Below are 24,064 nucleotides of genomic sequence, written 5' to 3'. Positions count from 1 at the left end.
CGTGATCCTGGAGACCCAGGATTGAGTCCCACATCAGGCTCCCTGCAATGGAGCCTGCTTCTCCCTCTGCCTGCTTCTCCCTCTGCCTGTGTCTCTGCCTCTCCCTCTCTCTGTTTCTCGAATAAATAAATAAAAAACCAAAAAAAAAAAAGAAAGAAAGAAAGAAAGAAAGAAAGAAAGAAAGAAAGAAAGAAAGAAAGAAAGAAAAAAAGAAAGAAAGAAAAGGAATGCTTCTTTAGGATCCAGTGTTCTGAATATGTCTGTTAAGTCCATTTGGTCCAGTGTGTCATTCAAAGCCACTGTTTCCTTGTTGATATTCTGCTTTGATGATCTGTCCATTGATGTATTAAGGTCCCCTACTATTATCATATTATTATCAATGAGATCCTTTATGTTTGTTATTAGTTGTTTTATATATTTGGGTGCTCCCATATTAGGGGCATAAATATTTACAATTGTTAGATCTTCTTGTTGGATTTTCCTCTTTATTATGACATAGTGCCCCCTTCATATCTTGTTAAAGTCTTTGGTTTAAAGTGTAGTTTGTGCAATATAAGTATTCCTACTCTGGCTTTCTTTTGACATCCATTTGATGACAAATGTTTCTCTATCCCCTCACTTTCAATATGCAGTTGTCTTTAAGTCTAAAAGGAGTCTGTTGTAGGCAGTATATGTATGTGTGTGTGTGTGTGTGTGTGTGTGTGTGTGTGTATCTCCATTCTGATATCCTGTATCTTTTGATTGGAGCCTTTAGTAATTCTAAGTAATTATTGATAGATATTCATTTAGAGTATTTTCTTACTTGTCTCTTTCTGGAGATTTTCTCTGTTCCTTTCTTGTCTCTGTCACTTTTAGTCTTCCCTTTCCACTCAGAGTCTCTTTTAATATTGCTTCCAATAGGGTTGGTGTAGTAGTCACAAACTTCTTTAGTTTTTACTTATTCAAGAAACTCTTTAGCTCTCCTTTAATTCTGAATGAGAGCCTTGCTGGATAGAGTATTCTTAGCTGCAGACTTTTCCCATTCAACACACTGAATATATCATGCTACTCCCTTCTGGCCTGCCAAGTTTCTATGGAGAAATCTCAACAAGCCTTACAGGTCTTTCCTGTAAGTTATGGACTTCTTTCATCTTCCTGCTTTTAAGATTTTTTTCTTTATCACTATATTTTACAAATTTAATTACAATATATCTTGGTACTGGCCTGTTTTTGCTGATTTTGATGGGAGTTCTCTGTGCCTCTGGAATCTGTTTCCTTCACTAGATTATGGAAGTTTTCAACTATTATTTCCTCAAATCAGTTTTCTGCCCCCTTTTTTCTCTCCTCTTCTGGGACTTCTGTAATATGAATGTTACTACATTTGATCGAGACACCAAGTTCCCTAAGCCTATTCTCTTGATCCATAATTCTTTTTTCTCTCTTTTGTTCAGCTTTATTATTTCCATTATTTTGTCTTCTAGGTCAATAATTCATTCCTCACCTTCTTCCAGCTTTGTGGTCATTACATCCAGTGTGTTTCAAATCTCAGTTGTTGCATTTTTCATTTCGGGCTGATTGTTTCTTAACTCTTTTATCTGTGTGCCAAGGGCCTCCCTGAAGGTTTCCATTCTTTTCTCAAGCCCAGCAAGTATCCTTATGATCATCCCTTTAAATTCTCCATCAGGCATGTTACTTATATCTGTTTCTCTTAGATCTCTGGCTGTGATCTTATTTTGTTTTTTCATGTGGGATGAATTCCTCCATCTTGGCATTATGCCTAAGTCTCTGCCTTCTTTTATGTATTAGAAAAGCCAGTTATGGCTCTGTCTCTGAAAGTAATGGTCTTATGAAGCCTTGTAGTGTCTAGGGCCTGGTGCTTCAGAGAGTTTTTCAGGTGGGTGCTGTGTGCTCTCTGCTGCTGTGTTTTGGCAGCTTCATCCTTCAGGTCAGCTGTCTGCATAGGCTCTCCTTGCCTGCAGTAGGCAGTATTTGGTACTTGGCCAGAAGCGGAAAGTTTTAACTAGATGTGCTCTGGTCTGTTTGTGAAGTAAGACCTGATACTACTTCCACTAGAACTAAGCCCCTGCAGAATTCTCTAGTTGGGAGATATGGTGTGGGCAGGGGTTTCTATTGGTTTTCCAGTGAAGGGGCTCACCATGCTGGCAGTGAGGTGTACTTGCCCAGGAAGGGCAGGCCTGCCAGAGTGCAGGAGTATAGGGTGTGATAATATGCCTTCTATTAGACAGCCAACTTAGGCACTGTGCTGCCTCCTGCAGGTGGCTCCACGTTTATGTTGAGGGGTGGGAGGGGGAAAGGGCATCAGTCCACTCTTTTGTGTCCAGAGAGGAATCTCAGTACCTATTGCCTCCCAGGGAAGCATTCCAAAAACAGAAAATAATCTCCTTCTGTGTGTCCTAGGCATTTTTTATTTTGATTTTCACACTGTCTGCCCCTGGGTTGTTTGCCCGCCTTCTCCCCAGGAGTAGCACATTGCCCTCTGGGCTCTAACTCAGCCAAGCTACTGACTTTTGAAACTCCAGGCTTTAGGGATGTTGTGTGGGCAGGAGCCTGTGCTGGTCTCCTGGGGGTGAGTTCTGCACCAGAGCACAGGCGGCTGGGACTTGGAGAACCAGGCGAGGCAGCCAGGGTTAGGCCAGCTGCCCTCTGCAGGTGGGAGGTGAGGGGTGAGGGAGGGAAATGGTGCCAAGTGGCTCCTTTGTTCGAGAGAGGAGCCTCTGTGAACACTACCTCACAGGGATGTGCTCCAAAAAGAGTCAACAGTCTCCCCGCTGTGTGCCCCAGGTGCTCCTGAGATTGCTGTTTCCATGCTGTCTGCCCCCGGGTTGTTTGCCAGCTTCCCTCCAGGAGAGGGGCAGCAGGCTCAGGGCTCTATCCCAGCCAAGCCCAATGACCTTTAAAACTCCAGTGTTCAAGCTCTGTTTGTTGCAAGGACTCCTGAAAATTAACCCCTCTTATTTTCACAACCAATGGCTTTGGGGAAATGTTTTCCTTGTTCATTCCCCTGTGTGTACCCCCCACCATGCACATGCATCTCTCTGCAACCGCAGCTCCCTCTTCCCTGCAGCCCCAGTGGTCCATTTCAGCCCCAAACCAAGTCTCTGTGCTGCCTACCTTCCTTGAGGTGTCTTCTTCTCTCACTCTGGTTGTGGAATTTGTTCTGTCCGTCCTCGGGCTGATTTGATAGTTATCCAGCTGTTTTCAGGGGATGAGACAACCCTAGGGTCCAACTTCTGTGCTGCCATTTAGTGCAAGCCCTTGCACATCTCTGTTTTTGCCTGGGATCATTCTCCTTCTAAAAGGAAAGAGCTTCTTTTCTGGATTTCTTTTAGTGCAGGCCTCCTCGTGATGAACCCCACAGTTTTTGTTTATCTGTTATTATATCCCTTTGACTTCTGAAAAATACTTTCACAGTTATATGAAATTCTAGGCTAGCTGTTATTTTCTATAGCATTTAGGAATGTTATTTCTCTGTCTTCTGAAAAGTCATGTTAGAATTTCTGTCATTCCTCTGAAAATAATGTGGAATTTTTCCTCTGATGCTTTTAAGACTTTTCCCTTTGTCTTTTGTTTTCAGCAGTTGAATTATGATGTTTTTATGAGTGATTTATCCTGAGGCTAGCTGATAAACTATTACTATCTCCTTACTACTTTTCCCAGTTCTCTGGGATTCCAGTCATTCTACTGTCCCTTATATCCCTTGTTCTCCCTTCTGTATTTATTATTCTTTTTTCTGTCTCTTCCTTCAATCTGGATGTACTCTATGAATGCATCTTGCTGCCCCTTTTCCTGCTAAATATGCTATGCTGCTAAGCCCAGGTATTAAGTTCTTAATTTCAGCTCTTCTGTTTTTCAATAATAAAGTCACTATTTGATTCATTTCTGTTGGTTCTGATTTTCTGACAAAGGTTGCACTTTATCTGTTTTCTTTTGTCTTTTCTTGGGTGAAGGGGATTAAGGAGGGTGCTTGATGTAGTGAGCACTGGGTGTCGTATGCAACTGATGAATCACTAAACTAATAATACATTATATGTTAATTAATTAAATTTAAATTAGAAAAAGAAAGTCTTTGCTTAATGACTTCAGTGTCAGGATTCTATTTCCATTTTTGGTTCTTGGCTTTAGGTCAGTTACTTCTGTCTTTTACTGTACATGGCAATTTTCTATCCATCATCGCATGTTGGCTGGGAAATGTAGAAACTTTGTCAGTGGCATCTTCCCCTGGAGAGCATTTGCCCTTTCCTCAGCTCAGGGGTGGAGGTGCTGATGGTGGTGGCCCAAAGAGAGGATGCGCTGAATGAGGTACAGTGCTGTCTCGGTAAGTCAAAATCTCCCTTTGGCTCACCATGTTCCTGGGGACCCCTCTCCAGGGCTTACATAGAGAGCCAAGGGTTTTCACCAGGGACGCTTCCCTGACCCTCTCTCTGCCAGGCCTCCTCACTACAAAGAGACAAAATATTTGGGTTCTACTTTTCAGATGTTTCCATGATTAGATTTTTAGCCTTTTGTCCTAAAAGCTTAGGATTTGCCAAAGGTCTAAGGAGAAATCAGCTGGTTATTGAGGTCTCCAGTCCTGTCACTCTGGCCCCACATGGCCAGCAGCAGCTCTGCTGGTCTCTGCCACTAAGGAAAGGGTCTGAAGGTTATCAGTCCCCTAACTAGTGCCTCCTGTCTAGAATGTGTAGCTCTTGTTGTTTCCAATGTTCTGCAGTGCCTTAAACATTTTGTTTCAAAATCAGCTTACTGAGTTAGCAGCAGAAGCATTTATCTGCTACAATTAATCTATTCTAGAAGGAAGAGGAAGCCTCTAATTGCCTTTTAGCAAATACTCCACAAGCAATGATCCTAGAGACCAGAAATACTTATCTAATAACCAGCACTGAAACAGGAAACAAAATACTTTTATTGGATCATTGTTGAGCTTAGAATTGGCCGTCTAGCACCTGAAATAAATATTGCCCATAAATTAAAGTTGGAATATTATTTTATGTAATGGTTCATTTGGATCAAGCTCTTTCTTCTCTGTGGTACCATATTTGGAAGCATTAACATAGGATTTATGCTGCTGTAAATAGGAAATTATTTAAATAATGTACAGTTCTTAATTTCAGCTCTTCTGTTTAAATCATAAACAGAAGAAAATAGGAAATTATTTAAATAGTGTACAGTTCTTCATGTAAAAAGAAATATGTCAGTTATTATAATTACTTCAGAAACAAGTTATATTTAAATATTTTTCATTGAAGTAATCATAATTTAGCTACTAGAGAAACATAAGTTTATCACGTCGAAATTTTTATAAGTTAAGCAAATCTGAAATACTTAAAGATCGAATATCTCCTCTGCTTATTCAAAATTTATGACTTCATTTTTTTCAATTATTTTCAAATTACAAAGTTAATATAATTAGTCCATAATACAACATTCTAAACCACTTCTGGAAGTACAGATTTAAGTGAGATAATATCTTCCAAATTACAAAATTTTGACAAATCAATTTGATATTCTGTAATACAGTAAGGTTTTCTTTTTTTCTAATAGTCATATTTTACTTGAATAAGAATTTTACTACAAAAATATCATTTGAGTGCCAGGTGAAAACACCATTTTTTTCAGAGCTATTTATAATAGAACAAAGTTTTTTCAGTACAACTGCTTTTTTTTAAATTCAATTAATTGACATATAATGTATTTTGGTTTTCAGAGGTAGAGGTCACTGATTCATCAGTCTTATATAATACCCGGCTCATTACATCACGTGCCTTCTTTAATGCCCATCATCCAGTTGGCTTGTCCTCCCACCCCCTCCGGCAACCTTCAGTTTGTTTCCTATGATTAAGAATCTCTTATGGTTTGTCTCCCTTTCTGATTTTGTCTTATTTTATTTTTCTTGCTTCCCCTATGATCCTCTGTTTCATTTCTTAAATTTTCCATTTGAGTGAGATCATCTGATAATTGTCTTTCTCTGATTGACTTATTTCACTTAGTATAATACCTTCTAGTTCCATCCACATCTTTGCAAATGACAGGATTTTTGCATTTTTAAAATTTAAATTAAATTTATATATAATGTATTATTAGTTTCAGATATAGAGTTCAGTGATTCATCAGTTTTATATAACACCCAGTTCTCATTACATCACGTGCCCTCCTTAATGTCCATCACTCAGTTACCCCATCCCTCCACCCCCACCCCTCCAGCAACCCTCAGTTTATTTCCTATGATTAAGAGTCTCTTATGATTTGTCTTCCTCTCTGATTTTGTCTTGTTCTATTTTTTCCTCTCTTCCCCTATGATCTTCTGTTTTGTTTCTTAAATTCCACATATGAATGAGATCATAGGTACAACTTCTTATGGCTTTCACACTTACATAATTTTCTTTTTTTGAAGGAGTTCTTGAATGCAAACTGCTAAAATGAAATATTATAGGACATCGTATATAAAAGGTGACTGCTTCATTCTGATATCAGTCCAAAACCAGAGCCTGATACATGAGAGGCTTTAATAAAACTCTGCCTTCAAGATATCTAACAGACAATATCAGCTTTAATTAAAACTTTTCCAGTATTAACTATTTACATATATCATGGAATCTTCAATGTTAGACACCTTGTCAATGAACACTAATTCCATTTATTCCCGTTTATTAGGAAGTCCTTCCTTTTGTTTTTGTCAAAAATCACAGCCTTTGTCTAAGCTACCTATTTTTTAAAATCTATTTAATTCAATATTGTTTTTTCTATTTAATTCCATTTTATGAAAAAAACAAACACAAAAGAACATATTGCTATGTAGGGTAGACTGGGAGACCTAAGAAGATTTATATCATTAATGTTGATTATTTCTTTAAAAATATTGCTCTTAATACTTCCTCTTACTGAAGCTAAGTATTCTTCAAATTCAAAATTTAATTTGTATCTTATTGTTTTTTTTACTGAGGTATAATTAACATATAGTGCTGTAAGAGTCTGTGTTTTTGTCTCTTTGTTTTGTTTTTTACATCCACATATGACTGCAAGCATATGGTGTTTGTCTCTCTCTGACTTATTTCACTTAGCATTATACCCTTTAACTTCACACATGTCATTGGAGATGACAAGATTTCATTTTTTTAATGGCTGAGTAATATTCCAGTGTGTGTGTGTATGTGTGTGTAGTGTGTGTGTGTGTGTGTGTGTATATATCACAGTTTCCTTAGCAATTCATCTATCAATAGACACTTGGGCTCCTTCCATATCTTGGAATGGCTCCTTCCATATCTTTATTTACTATTGTAAATAATCCTTCAATAAACATAGGTGTGCATATATCTTTTCAAATTAGTGTTTTCATTTTCTTTGGGTAAATACCCAGTAGTGGAATTATGGGATCATATGATCATTCTACTTTCTAATGTTTTAAGTAACCTCCATCCTATTTTCCTCAGTGGCTGCACCAATTTGCATTCCCACCAACAGTACATGAGAATTCTTTTATCTCCACTTCCTCTCCATTGCTTCTTGATCTTTTTGAGCATTTGAAAATATTGTACTCTCCATTACTCCTTTAGATAACTGTTGGGACTGACTCTCATGCAATTATTATAACTTCTTAAAATTGCTTTTCCTGGATGTCTCACATCTCTTTCACAAATGAAATATTGGTAGATTTAAGCTCCTTTTTCTTGCTACAGAATGTTATTGCATAGGTAATTTGTTTCTTTCTGCACAAATAAGTGGTTCACAAAGGAAGGCATTTTACTTCTGTGCTGGTCCAAGTGTCTTTCTCAGTCATCAACTCTGATCATATTTTGATTCATAAGATTTGGGCATTTCTGCTTTGCAGACATTGTAACATATGGATAGCTAAAAATTTGCTATGAAGTTCAGATATTCATGGTGCTGGCAATCTGTGCAATGTCCAGACAGCAATGGGAATAATCACCTTATTCTTAAAGAATATTTTTCTGGGTTGCAGAATTCTACATAACAGTTATATTTTAACACAGTAAAGCTGTCATTCCTTTGTTTTCTGTGGTTTCTGTTGATACTGAATAGTCCTCTGTCAAATTGTTGTTCCTATGAAGATAATCTAGCTCTTAATTTCATTGGTTGGAGATGTGATTTTTCTATTCTTTTTCAAAGTTTTACAGTGATGTCTGTGTGCTGTGTTCTTTTTGGATTCATAGAGTTTCTTGAATCTATCGCTAGATGTTTTTTATAACTTTTGGAACTTTTTGGAAAATTTTCACTTTTGGAGAATTTTTGGCTTTAACACCATTGTCTCTCTCCTCTTCTTTTGGATTTCAATTTATACATATTTTAGACCACCCCCTAGTATCCCATATGTTTCTTCTCTTTTATATTTTATACCTTTTTTCTCTGCGTGCTTCATTCTGAAATTTTTCCTGACCTATATTCCAGTTCCCTAAATATGCTCATGTGTTTTGTGTAATCTACTTTAAAATCCATCTATTGAGTACACTATTTCAAAATTGTAGTTTTTTAGATCCAGAATTTCCGTTTGGTTCATTTTTATAGGCTTCATTCTTTGTTGATATTTTCGATCTTGTCTTTTATTTCCTTGAACGTTTTCAGTATATGTTCAATAAAGCTTGTGTCTGGTAACACCCATATCTAGAAGCCATATGAGTTAACTTATAAAGCCCACTTTTTTATTGGTATTTTGTATGTTGCTTAGTGTGCCTGGACCATTTTCATTGAGAACTAGACATTGTAAATGAAAATTTGTAGAAATAATTTGAGACTTAGAATGATGTTCTTTCCCTCCTAAGAGGATTTACATTTCCTTCTGGGTGATATTCTAGCAATCCAGAATAAGCTCAATTGAATTTCAAGACTTGAAATGATTTGAAGGGCAAGAGCAGGTATATTCTCAACAGCAGATCTTTTCTGCTGTTCAGAGTTCCAACTTGAATCATGAAGGATTTACCAGAGTCCTCCTCTTTGGCAGTTTCTAAATCCTTAATTTGATCCCCTTAGCCCTACAAGTCTGAAAGGAGTTCTTTTCACTTTTTTCAGTTTCTCAGCTGCATTTTTTAGAATCAGCACAACCCCCAGCACCAACTAGGGAAACAGCAACCCCAAATCCTAGGCCCATCTATAGTTTTCTTTTTCTGAATCTTGTCGTCCTCGGTATTCCCATTGTCTTACCAGGTCTCTGATGACTTCAGGCTAGGATTTCCAATTTTAGAGGGGAAATATCCCAAGACTACCTTCCTAAATTTAAATTTGAAGTAAACAATGAATATCTTTTCTAGTATAAGTCTGTTCCATGTAATAATTGGAACAGACTTATACTAAAATGTATCCTCTGTTTATCTGAAACTCAAATTTAATTGAGTATCCTATATTTTATCTGGCACTCTTACTTCTGGAAGACTTATGTCTGTATCTTTCCAGCCTTACTAGATGTTTTCTGCATTACCTAGTACTGCAGTGTAAGTGTAAGTTTGCTATTGCCTACAAGATTGTCAACAATCTTGACTTATTACAAGTTTTTAAAAGACAAATCAAAATGGAAAGTTAATATGTTTACTAAAATCCCAGATTCCATGAACCAACCATTGTGTGACCTTGTATAATTAGCTTCACATTTTGGCCTCATTGCTTTTAGATGTAAAAAAAAAGAATGATAGATGACATTTGTTGAGGCCTTATTATATGCCAAGCATTGTACTAAGCACTTAAAAAAAGATTAATAATAATTCCTACACTTTGTAGGTATTTTGTGAGAATCAAAATTACAAAATGACATGACTATGATCTGGTACATGTTAAATGCTAATTAACTGTTAAGACCAGTTTGTTATAACTTTTATTTTTCTATTTTTACTATTTTTACTTTTATTCTGTTGTAGTAAACACATTTAACATGAGATACACCCTCTTACCAGATATTACCAGCACAATATAGTATTGATAACTATAGGAATAATTTAATACAACTTAGAACTTACTTATCTTGTGTAACTGACAGTTTACACCATTGATTTTTCAATTCCCTATTTCCCTCTTCCTGACAGCCTCTGGAAACCATAATTCTACTCTCTGCTTCAATGATTTGACTATTTTAGATACCACGTAGCAGTGGAATCAGACAGTATTTGTCCTGTGACTGACTTATTTCACCTAGCATAATGCCCTCAAGTTTCATCCATGTTGTTGCATATTTTAGGTTTCCTTCTTTTTGAAGACCTTCTTTTTGAAGATATATATACATATATATATATACATATATATATATATATAGTTATATATACCATATTTTCTTTATTCATCCATTCATGGACCTTTAGGTTGTTTCCACATCCTGGCTATTGTGAATAGTGGTCCAGTGAACATGGAAGTGCAAATATCTCTTCAAGATCCTGATTTTGGTTCTTTTGGATAAATACCCAGTAGGATTGCCAGATCCTATGGTAGTTCTATTTTTTTAAGTTTTAGTTTAATTTTCTTTTTTTAAGTTTTAATTTTAATTCCAGTTAGTTAGCCATACAGTGTTATATTAGTTGTGGGTGTACAATCTAGTGATTCAACAATTCCATACATCATCCTGTGATCATCAGACAAGTGCACACCTTAATCCCCGTCACCCATTTAACCCATTCTTCCACCCACTTCCCCTTCAGTACCCATCAGTTTGTTCTCTTTAACTAAAAGTCTGTTTCTTGATTTGTCTCTGACTTTTTCCCCTTCTTTTTTTTCTTACATTCCACATATGAGTGAGATCATATGGTATTTGTCTTCCTCTGATTGACTTCTTTCACTTAGCATAATACCCTCAAGTTCCATCAACATTGTTGCAATTGGCAAGATTTCATTCTTTTTATGTCTGAATAAATTTCCATTATACACACACACCACATCTTCTTTATCCATTCATTAATTGATGGACACCTGGGCTTCTTCCATAATTTGGCTATCGGAAATAACACTGCTCTAGACATAAGAGTGCATGTATCTCTTTGAATTAGTGTTTTTGCTTTTTTTTTAAGATTTATTTATTTATTCATGATAGACACATAGAGAGAGAGGTGGAGACACAGGCAGAGGGAGAAGCAGACTCCATGCAGGGAGCCCGACGTGGGACTTGATCCCGCGACTCCAGGATCGCGCCCTGGGCCGAAGGCAGGCGCTAAACCGCTGAGCCACCGAGGGATCCCCTGTTTTTTTTTTTTTTTAAGATTTTATTTATTTATTCATGAGAGACACACAGAGAGAGGCAGAGACACAGACAGAGGGAGAAGCAGGCTCCATGCAGGGAGCCTGACGTGGGACTCCATCCTGGGTCTCCAGGATCACACCCTAGGCTGAAGGAGGCACTAAACCGCTGAACCACCAAGGCTGCCCATTGTTTTTGTATTTTTTCAGTAAATACTCAGTAGGGAAATTTCGGGATTGCAGGGTGTTTCTATTTTTAACTTTTTGAGGAATCTCCATACTGTTTTCTACAGTGGCCATACCCCTTTGAATCCCCACAAATAGTGCATGAGGGCTCCTTTTTCTCCACATCCTTGCTAACACCTGTCGTTTCTTATGTTGTTGATTTTAGCCATTCTGACCAGTGTGAAATGATAGCTCATTGTAGTTTTAATTTGCATTTCCCTGATGGTAAGTGATGATGAACATCTTTTCATGTCTGTTGGCCATCTGGATATCTTCTTTAGAGAATGTCTGTTCATGTCTTCTGCCCAGTTTTTAATTGGATTCTTTGTATTTTGGGTGTCGAGTTTTATTAGTTCTTTGGATACTAATCTTTTATAAGATGTGTCATTGGCAAATATCTTCTCCTATTCTGTAGGTTGCTTTCTACTTTTTGTTGATTGTTTCCTTCACTGTGCAGAAGCTTTTTATTTTGATGAAGTCTCAATAGTTTATATTTGGTTTTATTTGCCTCATCTCAGGAGACATATCTGCAAAAAAGTTGCTATGTCTGATGTCATGGAAGTTACTGTCTGTGTTCTCTTCTGGGCCTTGTTTGTTTGTTTGTTTGTTTGTTTCAGGTATAACATTTATGTCTTTAATCCATTTTGAATTTATTTTTGTGTGTGGTGTAAGAAAGCGATCCAATTTCTTTCGTTGTATATTGCTGTCCAGTTTTCCCAATACAATTTGTTGAAGAGACTGTCCTTTTCCATTGAATATTCTTTCCTACTTTGTTGAAAGTTAATTGAGCATATGGTTGAAGATTAATTTCTGGGTTTCCTATTCTGTTCCATTGAACTCTGTGTCTATTTTTGTGCCAGTACCATATTGTTTTGATGACTACAACGTTGCAATATAACTTGAAGTCTGGAATTGTGCTTCTTCCAACTTTGCTTTTCTTTTTCAAGATTGCTTTGGCTATTTGGGTTTTTGTGTGTGTGTGGTTTCATACAAATTTTAGAATCTTTTGCTCTAGTTCTGTGACAAATGCTATTGGTATTTTGACATGGATTGCATTAAATGTATGGATTGCTTTGGGTAGTATATACATTTTAACAATATTCTTCCAATTCATGAGCAGAGAATGTCTTTCCATTTTTTGTGCACCCTGAGTTTCTCTCATCAATGTTTTTTTAATTTAAATTTTGTTAGTTTACATATAGTGCAATATTGGTTTCTGGAGCAGAATTCAGGGATTCATCACTTTACATACAATACCCAGTGCTTATCACAAGTGCCCTCTTTAATAGCCATCTAGCCCATCCCTCACCCACCTCCCTCTATCAAATCAGTTCATTCTCTATTGTTAAGAGTCACTTATGGTTTGTTTCCTCTCTCTTTTTTTTCTTCTTTTCCCCCTTCCCATATGTTCATCTATTTTCTGTCTTAAATTCCTCATGAGTGAGATCAAGCCATATGGGTCTTTCTCCTACTGACCTATTTCACTTAGCATAATACTCTAGCTCCATCCATTTTGTTGCAAATGGCAAGATTTCATTCTTTTTGATGGCTGAGTAATATCACATTGTATATATATACATATATATATATACACTATATTTTATTTATCCATTCATCAGGCAATGGACATTTGGGCTCTTTCCATAGTTTAGCTATTGTTGATAATGCTGCTATAAACATCGGAGTGCATGTACCCCTTTGTATCTGTATTTTTGCATCCTTTGGGTAAATACCTAGTAGTGCAATTGCTGGATCATAGAGTAGTTCTATTTTCAACTTTCTGAGGAACCTTCATACTGTCCCCCAGAGTGGCTGCATCAGTTTGTATTCCCACCGACAGTGTAAGAGGATTCCCCTTTCTCCACATCCTCAATTTTAGCCATTCTGACAGGTATGAATTGGTATTTCATTTTGGTTTTGTTTTGTATTTCCCTGATAATGAGTGATGTTGAGCATCTTTTCATAAGTCTGTTAGCCATGTCTATATCTTCCTTGGAAAAATGTTCTATTCATGTCTTCTGCCCATTTCTTAATTGGATGGTTTACTTTGGGGGTGTTGCGTTTGATAAGTTCTTTATAGATTTTGGAACTAACCCTTTATCAGATACTAACCCAAGTATCTTCTCCCATTTGATATGTTGCCTTTTAGTTTTGTTGTTTCCTTCACTGTGAAGAAACTTTTTATTTTGGTGTGAAGTCCTGATAGTTCATTTTTGTTTTTGTTTCCCTTTCCTCTGATGATGTGTCTAGTAAGACATTGCTACTGCCGAGGTCAAAAAAGTTGCTTGTGTCCTCCTCTAGGATTTTGATAGATTTCTGTCTCACATTTAGGTCTTTCATCCATTGTGAATTTATTTTTGTGTACGGTGTAAGAAAGTGGTCCAGATTTATTCTTCTGCATATTGCTGTCCAGTTTTCTCAACATATTTGTTGAAGAGACTATCTGTCTTCCACTGGGTATTCTTTCCTACTTTGTCAAAGATTAAATCCACTCCTGGATTTTCTATTGTTTCACTGATCTGTGTGTCTGATTTTGTGCCAGTACCATACTGTCTTGATGACTAGAGCTTTATAATATAGCTCAAAGTCCAGAATCATAATGTCTCTGGTTTTGCTTTTCTTTTTTCAGGATTGCTTTGGCTGCTTGGGGTCTTTTGTAGTTCCGTGCCAATTTTGGGATTGTTCATTCTAGCTCTGTGAAAAATGTTGGTGGTATTTTGAAAAGGATTGCATTAAATATGTAGATTGTTTTGGGTAATATAGACATTTTAACAATGTTTGTTCTTCTGATCCATGAGCATGGAATGCTTTTCCATTTCTTTGTGTCCTCTTCAAATTCTTTCACAAGTATTCTATAGTTTTCAGAGTACAGATATTTTACTTCTTTAGTTAGATTTATTTCTAGGTATTTTATGTGTTTTGGTGCAATTGTAAATGGGATCAATTCCTTGATTTCTCTTTCTGGTGTTTCATTATAGGTGTATAGAAATGCAACAGATTTCTGTACATTGATTTTATATCCTACAACTTTGCTGAATTCATGTATTAGGTTTAGCAATGGAGGGGTGATGTCTTCCAGGTTTTCTACATAGAGTATTGTGTCATTTGCAAAGAGTGGAAGTTTGACTTCTCCCTGTCAATATGGTTGCCTTATTTCTTTTTGTTGTCTGATTGCTGAGGCTAAGACTTCCAGTATTGTGTTAAATATAATGGTGAGAGTGGACATCCCTGTCTTGTTCCTGACTGTAGAGGAAAAGCTCTCAGTTTTTCCACTTTGAAGGTGATATTAGCCTTGAGTCTTTCATATATGGACTTTATGCTGATGAAGTATGTTCTATCTATCCCTACTTTGAAGATTTTTATCAGGAATGCATGCTCTATTTTGTCAAATGCTTTTTCTGAGAGGATCATATGGTTCTTACCTACCCTGATCATTCTTACTTAAAGGCATTGGAATAATTTTATTTGAAAGGGAAGCTAGTAGTGCCTGTTCAGAATGCCCATTATCTAAAATTTCCTTCCATCCAACTGTGCTTGAGGTGAGATTATTGGCCCCTCCTTGCTAATGTCACTGGCACCTACAGACAGAGTTACTTGAATTGCACAGGCTCAGTGAGGTTGCCCAGTTATATAGGCTCACTGCTTTATTCAGTGTCCCTCCATGATCCCTAACCTATAAGACATTTGCCTTCCAGGCTGAAGCAATAGTGGATCTGGATGTGTATACCTAACTATGTGCAGACAAGTTGCACATAGGTGCAACTTGGGGAATGCAGGTGCCTTGGGGAATGCAGAACTAGGTTGTAAGATTGTCCACCAAGACCTTAAAGGCAATCAACAATAATGCAAAATCATCACAGGGAAAGAATAACTCAAGAAGGGAAATGGAAAGTGTTGACATATCTGAATTAAAAACATATCCACTAAAAGGTGGGCACTCAGGTTTCATCCAGGCAGTGGGAAATCATGACAAGTATGGTTCAATGGATAAGAAAGAGTAAATACAAATGGCTAATTAAAATTTGATGAAAAAATGTTTAATCTCACTATTAATCAAATACATGGAATAAAAGTCAAATATTATTTTAAGCTTATATTTAGTTGATAATGCTTAATATTAACAAGGGTTCCATTAAATGGTCAGAGCTACATTTTCTCATGAAAGTGTAAAGTGCATTTTGGAAAGCAGATTGGCCACAAAAAGGGAGAATCCTTAAAATATTCACATCTTCTAAAGAATAATATTGCAATACTCATATTTTCTATGTCAAGAAGCCTTTCTACATATAATAAAGTTTACAGATAACAGAAACCCCAAAGTAACAATAGAAAACAACAAAAATGTTATCTGCAAGGGAGGCTCCAAAACATAGTATTTTAGTTGGACATTGCCACCCAAAATAAAATTGAGATTTTGTCATTAAGGAGGAAAGGGAGAATGGATATTGGGTGGGTAACCATCATGTTTTGCTCCATTATCCTAGGGAGCAAACTTGAACTCCACATAATTTTCAAAAAGTCATTCATTTTTAGGGAACAGCCCAAATTTTCAAAATTACAGGAACACTTAAAATTACAAATCAATTCAATGCAAAGAATGTTGTCAACAAAGGTTTGATAGTTGAACCTGTTTGTTTAATGCTAATTTTTAAAATGCAGTTTTATTACATTATTATTTTACTGTATTACATATAATATTAAAGCTTATAATCTTATATGTTAATAAGGACAGTCACGGAAAATTTTTTTATACTTTTCTCATTGTCTATATTTTCTGTAAAGAGCATATCTAAAATACACACTAAGAAAATTGTGGACATTATTTTTTGAAACATTATCAATGATGACAAATTCCCAGATTTGAGAAACAGGATCTCAAAGTGGAGATTTCTCATGTTGTTGCAAACAAAATTAATACAAAGGGCTAACACATAGCCCGGCAAATTTTTCAAATTTAAAGGAAAAATCCTACAAACAGTAAATTGGGAAAAGCAGGTCACCTTCAAATGAACTAGACTCAGGTTGGCCACAGATTTTGTCTTTAGTCATCATGCTCATCATGCACTATTTGCACTTTAAGAACTTTTATTTACTTGTCCAATACCTTGTGAGGTAGGTACTATCGTTAGTTCTATTTATTTTACAAGGAACATGAGTTGAGGGAAGTTAAGGGACTTGCTTGTGTCTCACAGATTGTCAATAATGCAGTTGAAATGCAAACTCAGGCAGCGTAGGCCCCCAAGACCATATCTTTTCTATTTACATAGACAGGATTTTGAAGAAAAGCAAACTATGATGCAAAGAGTTTATCGTTGATGTGTATCTTGGTTTAGAAAATATAAAATATGCCTCCCATCCATGTATTTCAGTAACTTCTCAAAGTCCTCCTCCAAATTGCCAAGATACAAACCACTAATCACAATTAAATAACCAAAAATTACAGAACTGGTGGACTGGTGGTAGGCATCAAACCACCTAGAATCTTAGAATTAAGGGTTTAAAACAAATAACCTCTAATGGGATAGGATGGATGCTGAGAATTATTCCATTCCAAGAAGTTGGAATAATAGATTTCACTTGGGTACAAAGACCAATTTTTGATGACAGATATTTAGAAAGATGTCAGATCTGTCCAAGGAGCCACAAGTTGAATAAGCATCATCAGATGTGGCCTGCCTGCCTCATAGGAGGAACTACATGGCAGTTCCTGGGGTGTCCCTCTGGAAATGGATGTATCTTTGTGGGTTCTACTCTGCTTCTCAGTACCGTGCAATTTTTGTTTTTCAGCTGAAACTAAGATCTGCTTCAAATACTACCATGGTGTGAGTGGAGCCCTCCGAGCCACCACCCCCAGTGTCACAGTCAAAAACTCTGCAGCTCCTGTAAGTCCCATTTCTTCCTCTTTGGTCAGAGCTAACCCTGGTATTTCTTGGCTTTCCCATTTTGTGTGTGTGTGTATGTGTGTATGTGTGTGTACACACATATGGGGATATAGTGGTAGATTATGATAAGTAGATAGAAATGCATCTCAAAATAGTGAAAAGGAATGGGATCCAAAGGCAAACTTATTAAAATTGCATCACTTTTTGTTTGAGAAATGTTAGACTTCAATAGTGAGATGTTCGTAATAGATTCATGCTTACTAGCAGTGAATAACAAATGTTCCTTTAGAACGTATTTTTTAAAAATTCCTTGGTCTTAAGTATTTATATTTTCATACGTTTTAATTTCTTTTTAGGCTTATAAATAAGTTTATGGAATAGAAATTTGTAAACTCAGACTGATTTTGGTTATAGAATAATGAAATAGTAGACCTAGAAAAGACTATAATCGCTGGTCCTTTTTTCCTTTATATGAATGAGGAAACTGCCTGCAGTGCCTAAGTGTACCTGAGCTTGCTCACAGTTGCAGACCAAGGATTTAAGACACATCTTTTGTTTGTTCCTCTCTGGTTTTGCTCAGTACTCCAATAATAGATGCTGCCTTTTCCTAAATTACAGTCTAGTTTGCATCTTTGTGGTGTTTCTTACCTTCATTTTCAATACATCTGATTAGCTGAAATCTGCTATCAAGTGGCATTCCACTTCCTTTTCACATAAATTAAAGATTTCTCAGTGGGGGAGGCTGACCAAAAACCAGTAAGGACTTTGTCAGGGTGATGTAAGTAAAAAAGATTTGGTTTCTTCCGTGTAAAAAAGAAAGAGCCTGGATGGCTCAGTCAGCCAAGCATTGGATTCTTGATTTTTGCTCAGGTCTTGATCTGAGGATTGTGAGTTCAAACCCCACATTGGGCTCCCGCAGGAAAATTTGAAATAAAATATGAATTATTTGGAAAGAACTTTGCCTCAAAAAAAAAAAAAAGAAAGAAAGAAAGAACTTTGCCTCTAAAGACTTGGGTTTGCTGGTTCATAAGTCAGTTCTTCAGGGTGTGGAAGATGAATGACTTGAGTCCTTGGTGGTATAAGCAAGATAAGCAGGCCTTGGAGCCATGGGCTGGGCTGCCTCCATCCATAGAGCTGGTGCAGAACTGGATTCTGGCCAGAGAGGAGGTCCAGGGCTTCCTGTCAGATGACATATAGCAGGAGGCAAGGGCAGAGAGAGAGAGGGACCGTCTGCATTTCTGACTGGTTGTACCATTTTTTCCTGCAGTAGCCAGACAGACTGGAGAGTGATGTCTGTCACTTTACTGGGTAAGACAGAAACATAAGTGTGGTGATTTAGAGAAGTATTCCCAGAGTGCCAAACTCTGCTCTCTGGGCCCATCACATGTGGGGAATTCTCAAAAGAGGGTACCTGGAAAAGCCAAAGAGGCCCTGATATAAGTAGCCAATTGTCAAGGCAAGGAGCGTCAGCTAAATCCAAGGTGGCAAAGCTGGAGCTGGGGCTGAACCAGACACAAGGTAGATAAAGCAGAGAGACCCTGAACACACAGGAGAGAAGAAAGGAGGGTGGAAGTGGAGGAAGCTGACTCAGGAAAAGCCTTACAGACGCAGGCACAGCATGTCATGCAATGAGGCAGCTTCTCTCCAGACACACTGATTTCTCAGCCAGGATGGGCTTGCCCATTGATGGACAAGCCTTTTCGACTCAAGACTGGAATGGGGGAGGAGAGTTCTTCACCTGTTTCTGCCTGGAGTGGTACTGTGTGTGAGCTTGGGCAGCCCTGAAATCTTTAGGATTCCTTTTTTAGAGAGGACTCTCTGGAGCATTTGGCTTTTCTGTACTCAGCCTACTGGGGACTCCAGATATAATCTGCTTCTCAGACCAATGCAAAATGCAATACATATCATCACAGAGGTATGCAGTGTAAGCCTAAGAGGTGCCAACCACCTGGAACAAGGTGCCAACTACCTGGAAAACTGCCGGGATTGCACAGTAGACAAGCTTTACGAAGTGGGATAAACTGTCAACAAACAGGCTTTCCAGGAGCTGCCAACAAAAAGCAAGGGCTGTCTGAGAAGAGGAAACAGCATGGGAAGTGCTTCAAGCTACTGTTTGACAGGAAAGGTCAGGAGATTGCATTGAATCTGAGTCAGCCCCAACCTCATCGTTGTTATCCCACCTGTGCCAGCGTTGCTTATACTTAAATCTCGGATAGCTTGACGTACTTTTGAAATGCTGTCATCCTCATGATCATCCCCTTAATGACTTTCTCCTATAAATCAGTAGACACTTGGGTTGACCTTTTATGTATGTTCCACAGACAACTGTTGTTTCTGTTCCTAATCCCCACACATGTGAGCACCAGATCATAAGGCCAAATGATGCCAGGAACAGAGAGGAGTCCTCGCACTGCCATGTTGGAGTCATCCGCAGAGGGAGTATGCATTTTCCTGCAGAAGTGCAGTTGGGTTTTATAATAGCTAAGCTAGTGGCTATTACAGCCTGGTGCACTCTTCGGAGAGTTTCACTTGCCTTATTTTAGTTGATTCACAGCACATCTGTGAGACAGGCAGGAAGTGCCATTTTGGTTACATAACCATTTGGCTATCTGGTGATGGAGCTGAAAAAAATCTCAGTTTAGTTACTGATATAATCTAGCAGCCTTCTGGGTGAAATAAGTGTTTGCAGTCTGGTTTAAGGACTTCTGCACACTGTTTCTAAGGGGAAACGCTATTCAAGTTTTCCAAAATCAATTTGCCAATAAACTTTGAAGTATCCATTTTATCCATTTTTCAGTGGAGGATTTCTGGTACTGCACTAATCCCTTACGGAAAGATGGCTGCCATTGGCCATTATGTCATGTCCCAAGGGTCAATGAGTTATTCTGTGGCAATATGCTAAACATATAATTCTTTGAAAAGGAGGAAAAGATGTCAAATGCCCCTTTAGTATATAATCAGCCCTTCAGTGTTTTGAGCACAATATGTTTTCATTATTTTTCTCATTTCCTCATTCCCCCTTATCCTTTGTTTTTCTCCTACTAACAATCATTGAGGACCTAGTGATAAAAAGAGGTTGTCACCTATCCTTACCTTTCAGAGGATCTCATTTTTTTATTATTCTTCGTTGTATATACTAATTGTATGTCAGAAACTATGATGAGTAAGGGGTATAGAAATCAATGAAATACAAGTCCTGGCCTTGAGAACTCATGGTTATTCTATTGTGAGTTATAAATACTACTTGAAATGTCTGGTGCTCGCGTGTGAAAACCCATTGGGCTGGTGTGTAGAGAAATCAGTGAGGAGGTGCCTGCAGCGGCTGAGAAGGCTTTCAGAGGAGGGAGCGTGTGGGCAGCATGAATGGGATTTGAGAGGCCTGGGATTGAGGTAAGGCACCTTGAGGACAGCAAGTGCAGAGGTGTGGGGTTATAAAGTGCCACAGGCCTGACAAGAAAGGAGACCTAAATTGTGTTAGGTCTGAAGAACATATGACATATATCACCCTGCACTTTGTTTTTCATACTGTTTGTATCTTATTGGGAACATCTACCATATGTTTTATATTTTACTTATATTTTCTATAGAAAATCATGTTCAAAGTAAGCTCTTTCAGCATTTTTGCCACCTTTCTCTTGTGCATCAGTCTCTCTTCTAAGCCTCATGATATTTTTTCCATCTCCTTATTTATACATCAAAGGACAGAAATCTCTCCAAACCTACAATTTGCCAAAAGATGGGGCAGGTAAATTGTTTTAGCTCAGCACTGTGAATTTTCCAGCTTTTCCTTCAGGTATATACATATATACCTTATTATATATATATAATTTTCTAGCTTTTTCAATGAGATATTGGAAGTGAACATAATCCATTTCTGCTCCTTCTTCCACCACTTTGATCCAGTGTCTCTGCAAGCAAGTTTTTGATGATAATTGAACAGCAGAAAGATCAAAGTTCTCTGCCAAAATGTGAAATATCTTTCCATAAGTTCATGTTCACAGATTCATTTGCTTTGTCAACCCTTTAGCAGAGATAGAGTTCACATTCTCCTATTTGAAAAAAAAAATCAAGTGAATAGGACATTTTTCTGAGAATGTAAGGTTAAGTTAGTACTCTAAAATAAGATCAGATTGATGGGGCACCTGTGTAGGTGGCTAGTTGGTTAAGTGGCTGTCTCTTGGTTTCAGCTGAGGTCATAATCTAAGGGTCCTGAGATTGAGCTCCTCATCTGGCTCCAGGCTCTGGAAGCTGGATACATGGAGTCTGCTTGTCCCTCTCCCTCCGTCTTTCCCCTTCTGCTCCTCTCTCTGCTTCAGCTCTCTCTCACTAAAATAAATAAATGAAATCTTTATAAATAAAATAAAAAATAAAATAGATGAAATTGAGATTTTTCCTCCATAAACAGTCTGGGTCTCCTGCAATGGACAAATAGGTGAATAATAGCCCCCAAACTCTAAGTCATTAAACTTGGTTCTAGTAATATTTGTGTTGGGAATTTTAAAAGCAGACTTTTGGGGAAAGTATTTTAAATTATTAAAAATAACCATAGGCTAGCTACCTTAAAGTAACAAACCTCCTGGAAAACACTCTGGCCAGATAAGTTGCAAAATTAACTCACAGGCTAGTGAATGAGGAGATCAACTGTCAAGAATTGTTAGACGTAAACTGATAATTTGATCAACTTCACAGAAAAGAATAAAATAGTCTTGTGGTTTACGTTTGGCAGAGATTAAGTGGAAGACTAGTTGCTGATTGAAGTCATTCTCGATAAGCATCAATTGCAATATGTCCTCAGTTTGAGGGTGAAGGTCTCTCAGTTTACCAAAGGATCCCCTTTATCCTGCATGTTCTTTTTTTTTTTTTAGTTGCTGTATCTTTTTTATTTTTTATATAATAAATTTATTTTTTATTGGTGTTCAATTTGCCAACATACAGAATAACACCCAGTGCTCATCCCGTCAGTTCTATAGAGTCTTAACTTCACCACCAAATGTGTCCAGAAGTACTCCCCAAATTAATGGAAGAGTAAAGAGTTTATCCTTCTTGTTAACTGGGATGGATGGCGCTGCTCTGCTGGGGTGGCCCTGGCATTGGATCCATGAGGGACCCAGCAGAGGTTCTCACAATCCCCCGGGCATAGACAGCCTTGAGCAAATCTTGGGATGGCAGCACTTCCCAAAAGGCTACTTTTTCATAATTTTAGTTCCTTAAATGAGTTGTACTATGAAAGAATTGCCTCTACACAGTGAAAGAGGGACTTGAGGCAAGTTCAGAGCCATTTTCCTTAAATCTTAAGAAAACAGGGCCTTGTAAGGATTTATTTGGAATTGGGCATTTTGTGATCTCACCAGACTTGTGCCCTACAAACATGTTCTTACATCTGCTTTCTTTTCCAGTTCTGATTCTGGAAACCTGACCCCATGACATTTTGGGAAGGTGACATGATGTTTATTTTATGACTTGGATTTTATACTAGCTGTAGGAGACTTTTGTAAATTAATTTTGTTTTGTCTTTTTTCTCACTAACACATCCATAATTTATTTTTGTAGCATGCCACCAGTACCTATCCACCCAGGCACTAAAAGAGAACTTCGTCAATAGTCCTATGATGAGATGAAATTCTGAGACTTAGTCCCTAATATTCTGAAAATCAGCTTCTAAATGAAATAATCTCATTTCTAAGACTAAGATTAGGACTCAATCTCTAGGACTAAAAGGGCAAGAAGTCTGAAGTAATTAGACTGTACAGTATTCTAATTTTTCATTTCTTCCCTTCATATATATGCCTGTTAGCCTTTCTTTATGAGTGAACTTAAGAAAACTTTGTAGAAGCCATAAATCAAATGCTACAGGCAAAACACAATAAATGTAAACTTGAGTGTTCCTGCTAATAACTGCACGCATTATTTATTTACATGCAAAGGATCAGTGTTGCCCAGACATTTACTAGCGAGCTATAGAATGATTTTATAAGGGGGTATTTTACAAGATCTCCTCACTATTGTAACTTTAAAGTCTGTCTCCATTCCACAAAGTCCAGGGGCACTGGGAAAGGGGTTTCTCAGGGGATTAGGGAGAAGTTGGTGGTTAGGTTTTTTTTAACCTTTTGATCCCCTGCACCAATTTTATGGTTAGATATGGACATATCATTTCTTCTATTTGAGAATCCATAGTCACCTTTTGTCTCACTCCTAATACATGCAGCACTCTAATTCCCCAACCCTGGCAGTCTGCTCAAAACATAGTTCTTTTGTACATCTTTATGTAACCTATGGATTCTATGGCTCATTTATTCAGTTATTTATTAATGAGCTCCTCTGTGTTGACCACTAGTCATACAAAACTGAACAGAATAAATAACTGTCCTCTTGAAGCCTGGGATGGGGTTGAGTAGTAGGGAGACAAACAAGAAAACAGGCAATACCAAAGGACTATTCTAAGTGCTCTGGGAGTGAACATATAGGGCACTTTGGGAGGAACAAGAATGAGCAGGCCCAGAATATGATGGAAGACTTTCTAAATGGAGATCAAATCATGGCCAGGATTCCTGATCAAGACATTTATTTTTTTCTACACTATTTTACCCAAGTGGAGGGGCATATTATTGTATCTTCAGCACAAACCCCTTGAGGTTTTGATTAGACTAATGCAGGGGAATATTTAGGCATTTGTATTTTAGGTAACATATTAGATGGACCCATTTTTGTAGAAGAGAAATAAGAGGAAAGGAAATCCTAGCCATACCAAACATTCTTCTCTAAAGAATTTACTCAGGTCCTATCTAAAATCATGCCTC

The 24,064-nt window shown here is 37.5% G+C and overlaps 1 protein-coding gene across 5 annotated transcripts in view; it reads left to right on the top strand.

Annotated features, from left to right (window-relative positions):
• The window catches only part of HECW1 (HECT, C2 and WW domain containing E3 ubiquitin protein ligase 1), a 448,536-nt gene that overhangs the window by 232,102 nt on the left and 192,370 nt on the right, over positions 1–24,064 (top strand). For all 5 annotated transcript variants that reach the window (XM_049096371.1, XM_025449281.3, XM_049096372.1 and 2 more), the window contains one exon: positions 17,173–17,267. In XM_049096371.1, the coding sequence (XP_048952328.1) occupies positions 17,173–17,267 (95 nt within the window). The remainder of the gene's footprint in view (positions 1–17,172; positions 17,268–24,064) is intronic.

The sequence above is a fragment of the Canis lupus genome, chromosome 18, assembly GCF_003254725.2.
Source record: "Canis lupus dingo isolate Sandy chromosome 18, ASM325472v2, whole genome shotgun sequence".
In the NCBI taxonomy this organism is placed as follows: domain Eukaryota; kingdom Metazoa; phylum Chordata; class Mammalia; order Carnivora; family Canidae; genus Canis; species Canis lupus.
Note: the sequence above shows the minus strand (reverse complement) of the source record. Positions and strands in the feature narration are given on the sequence as shown.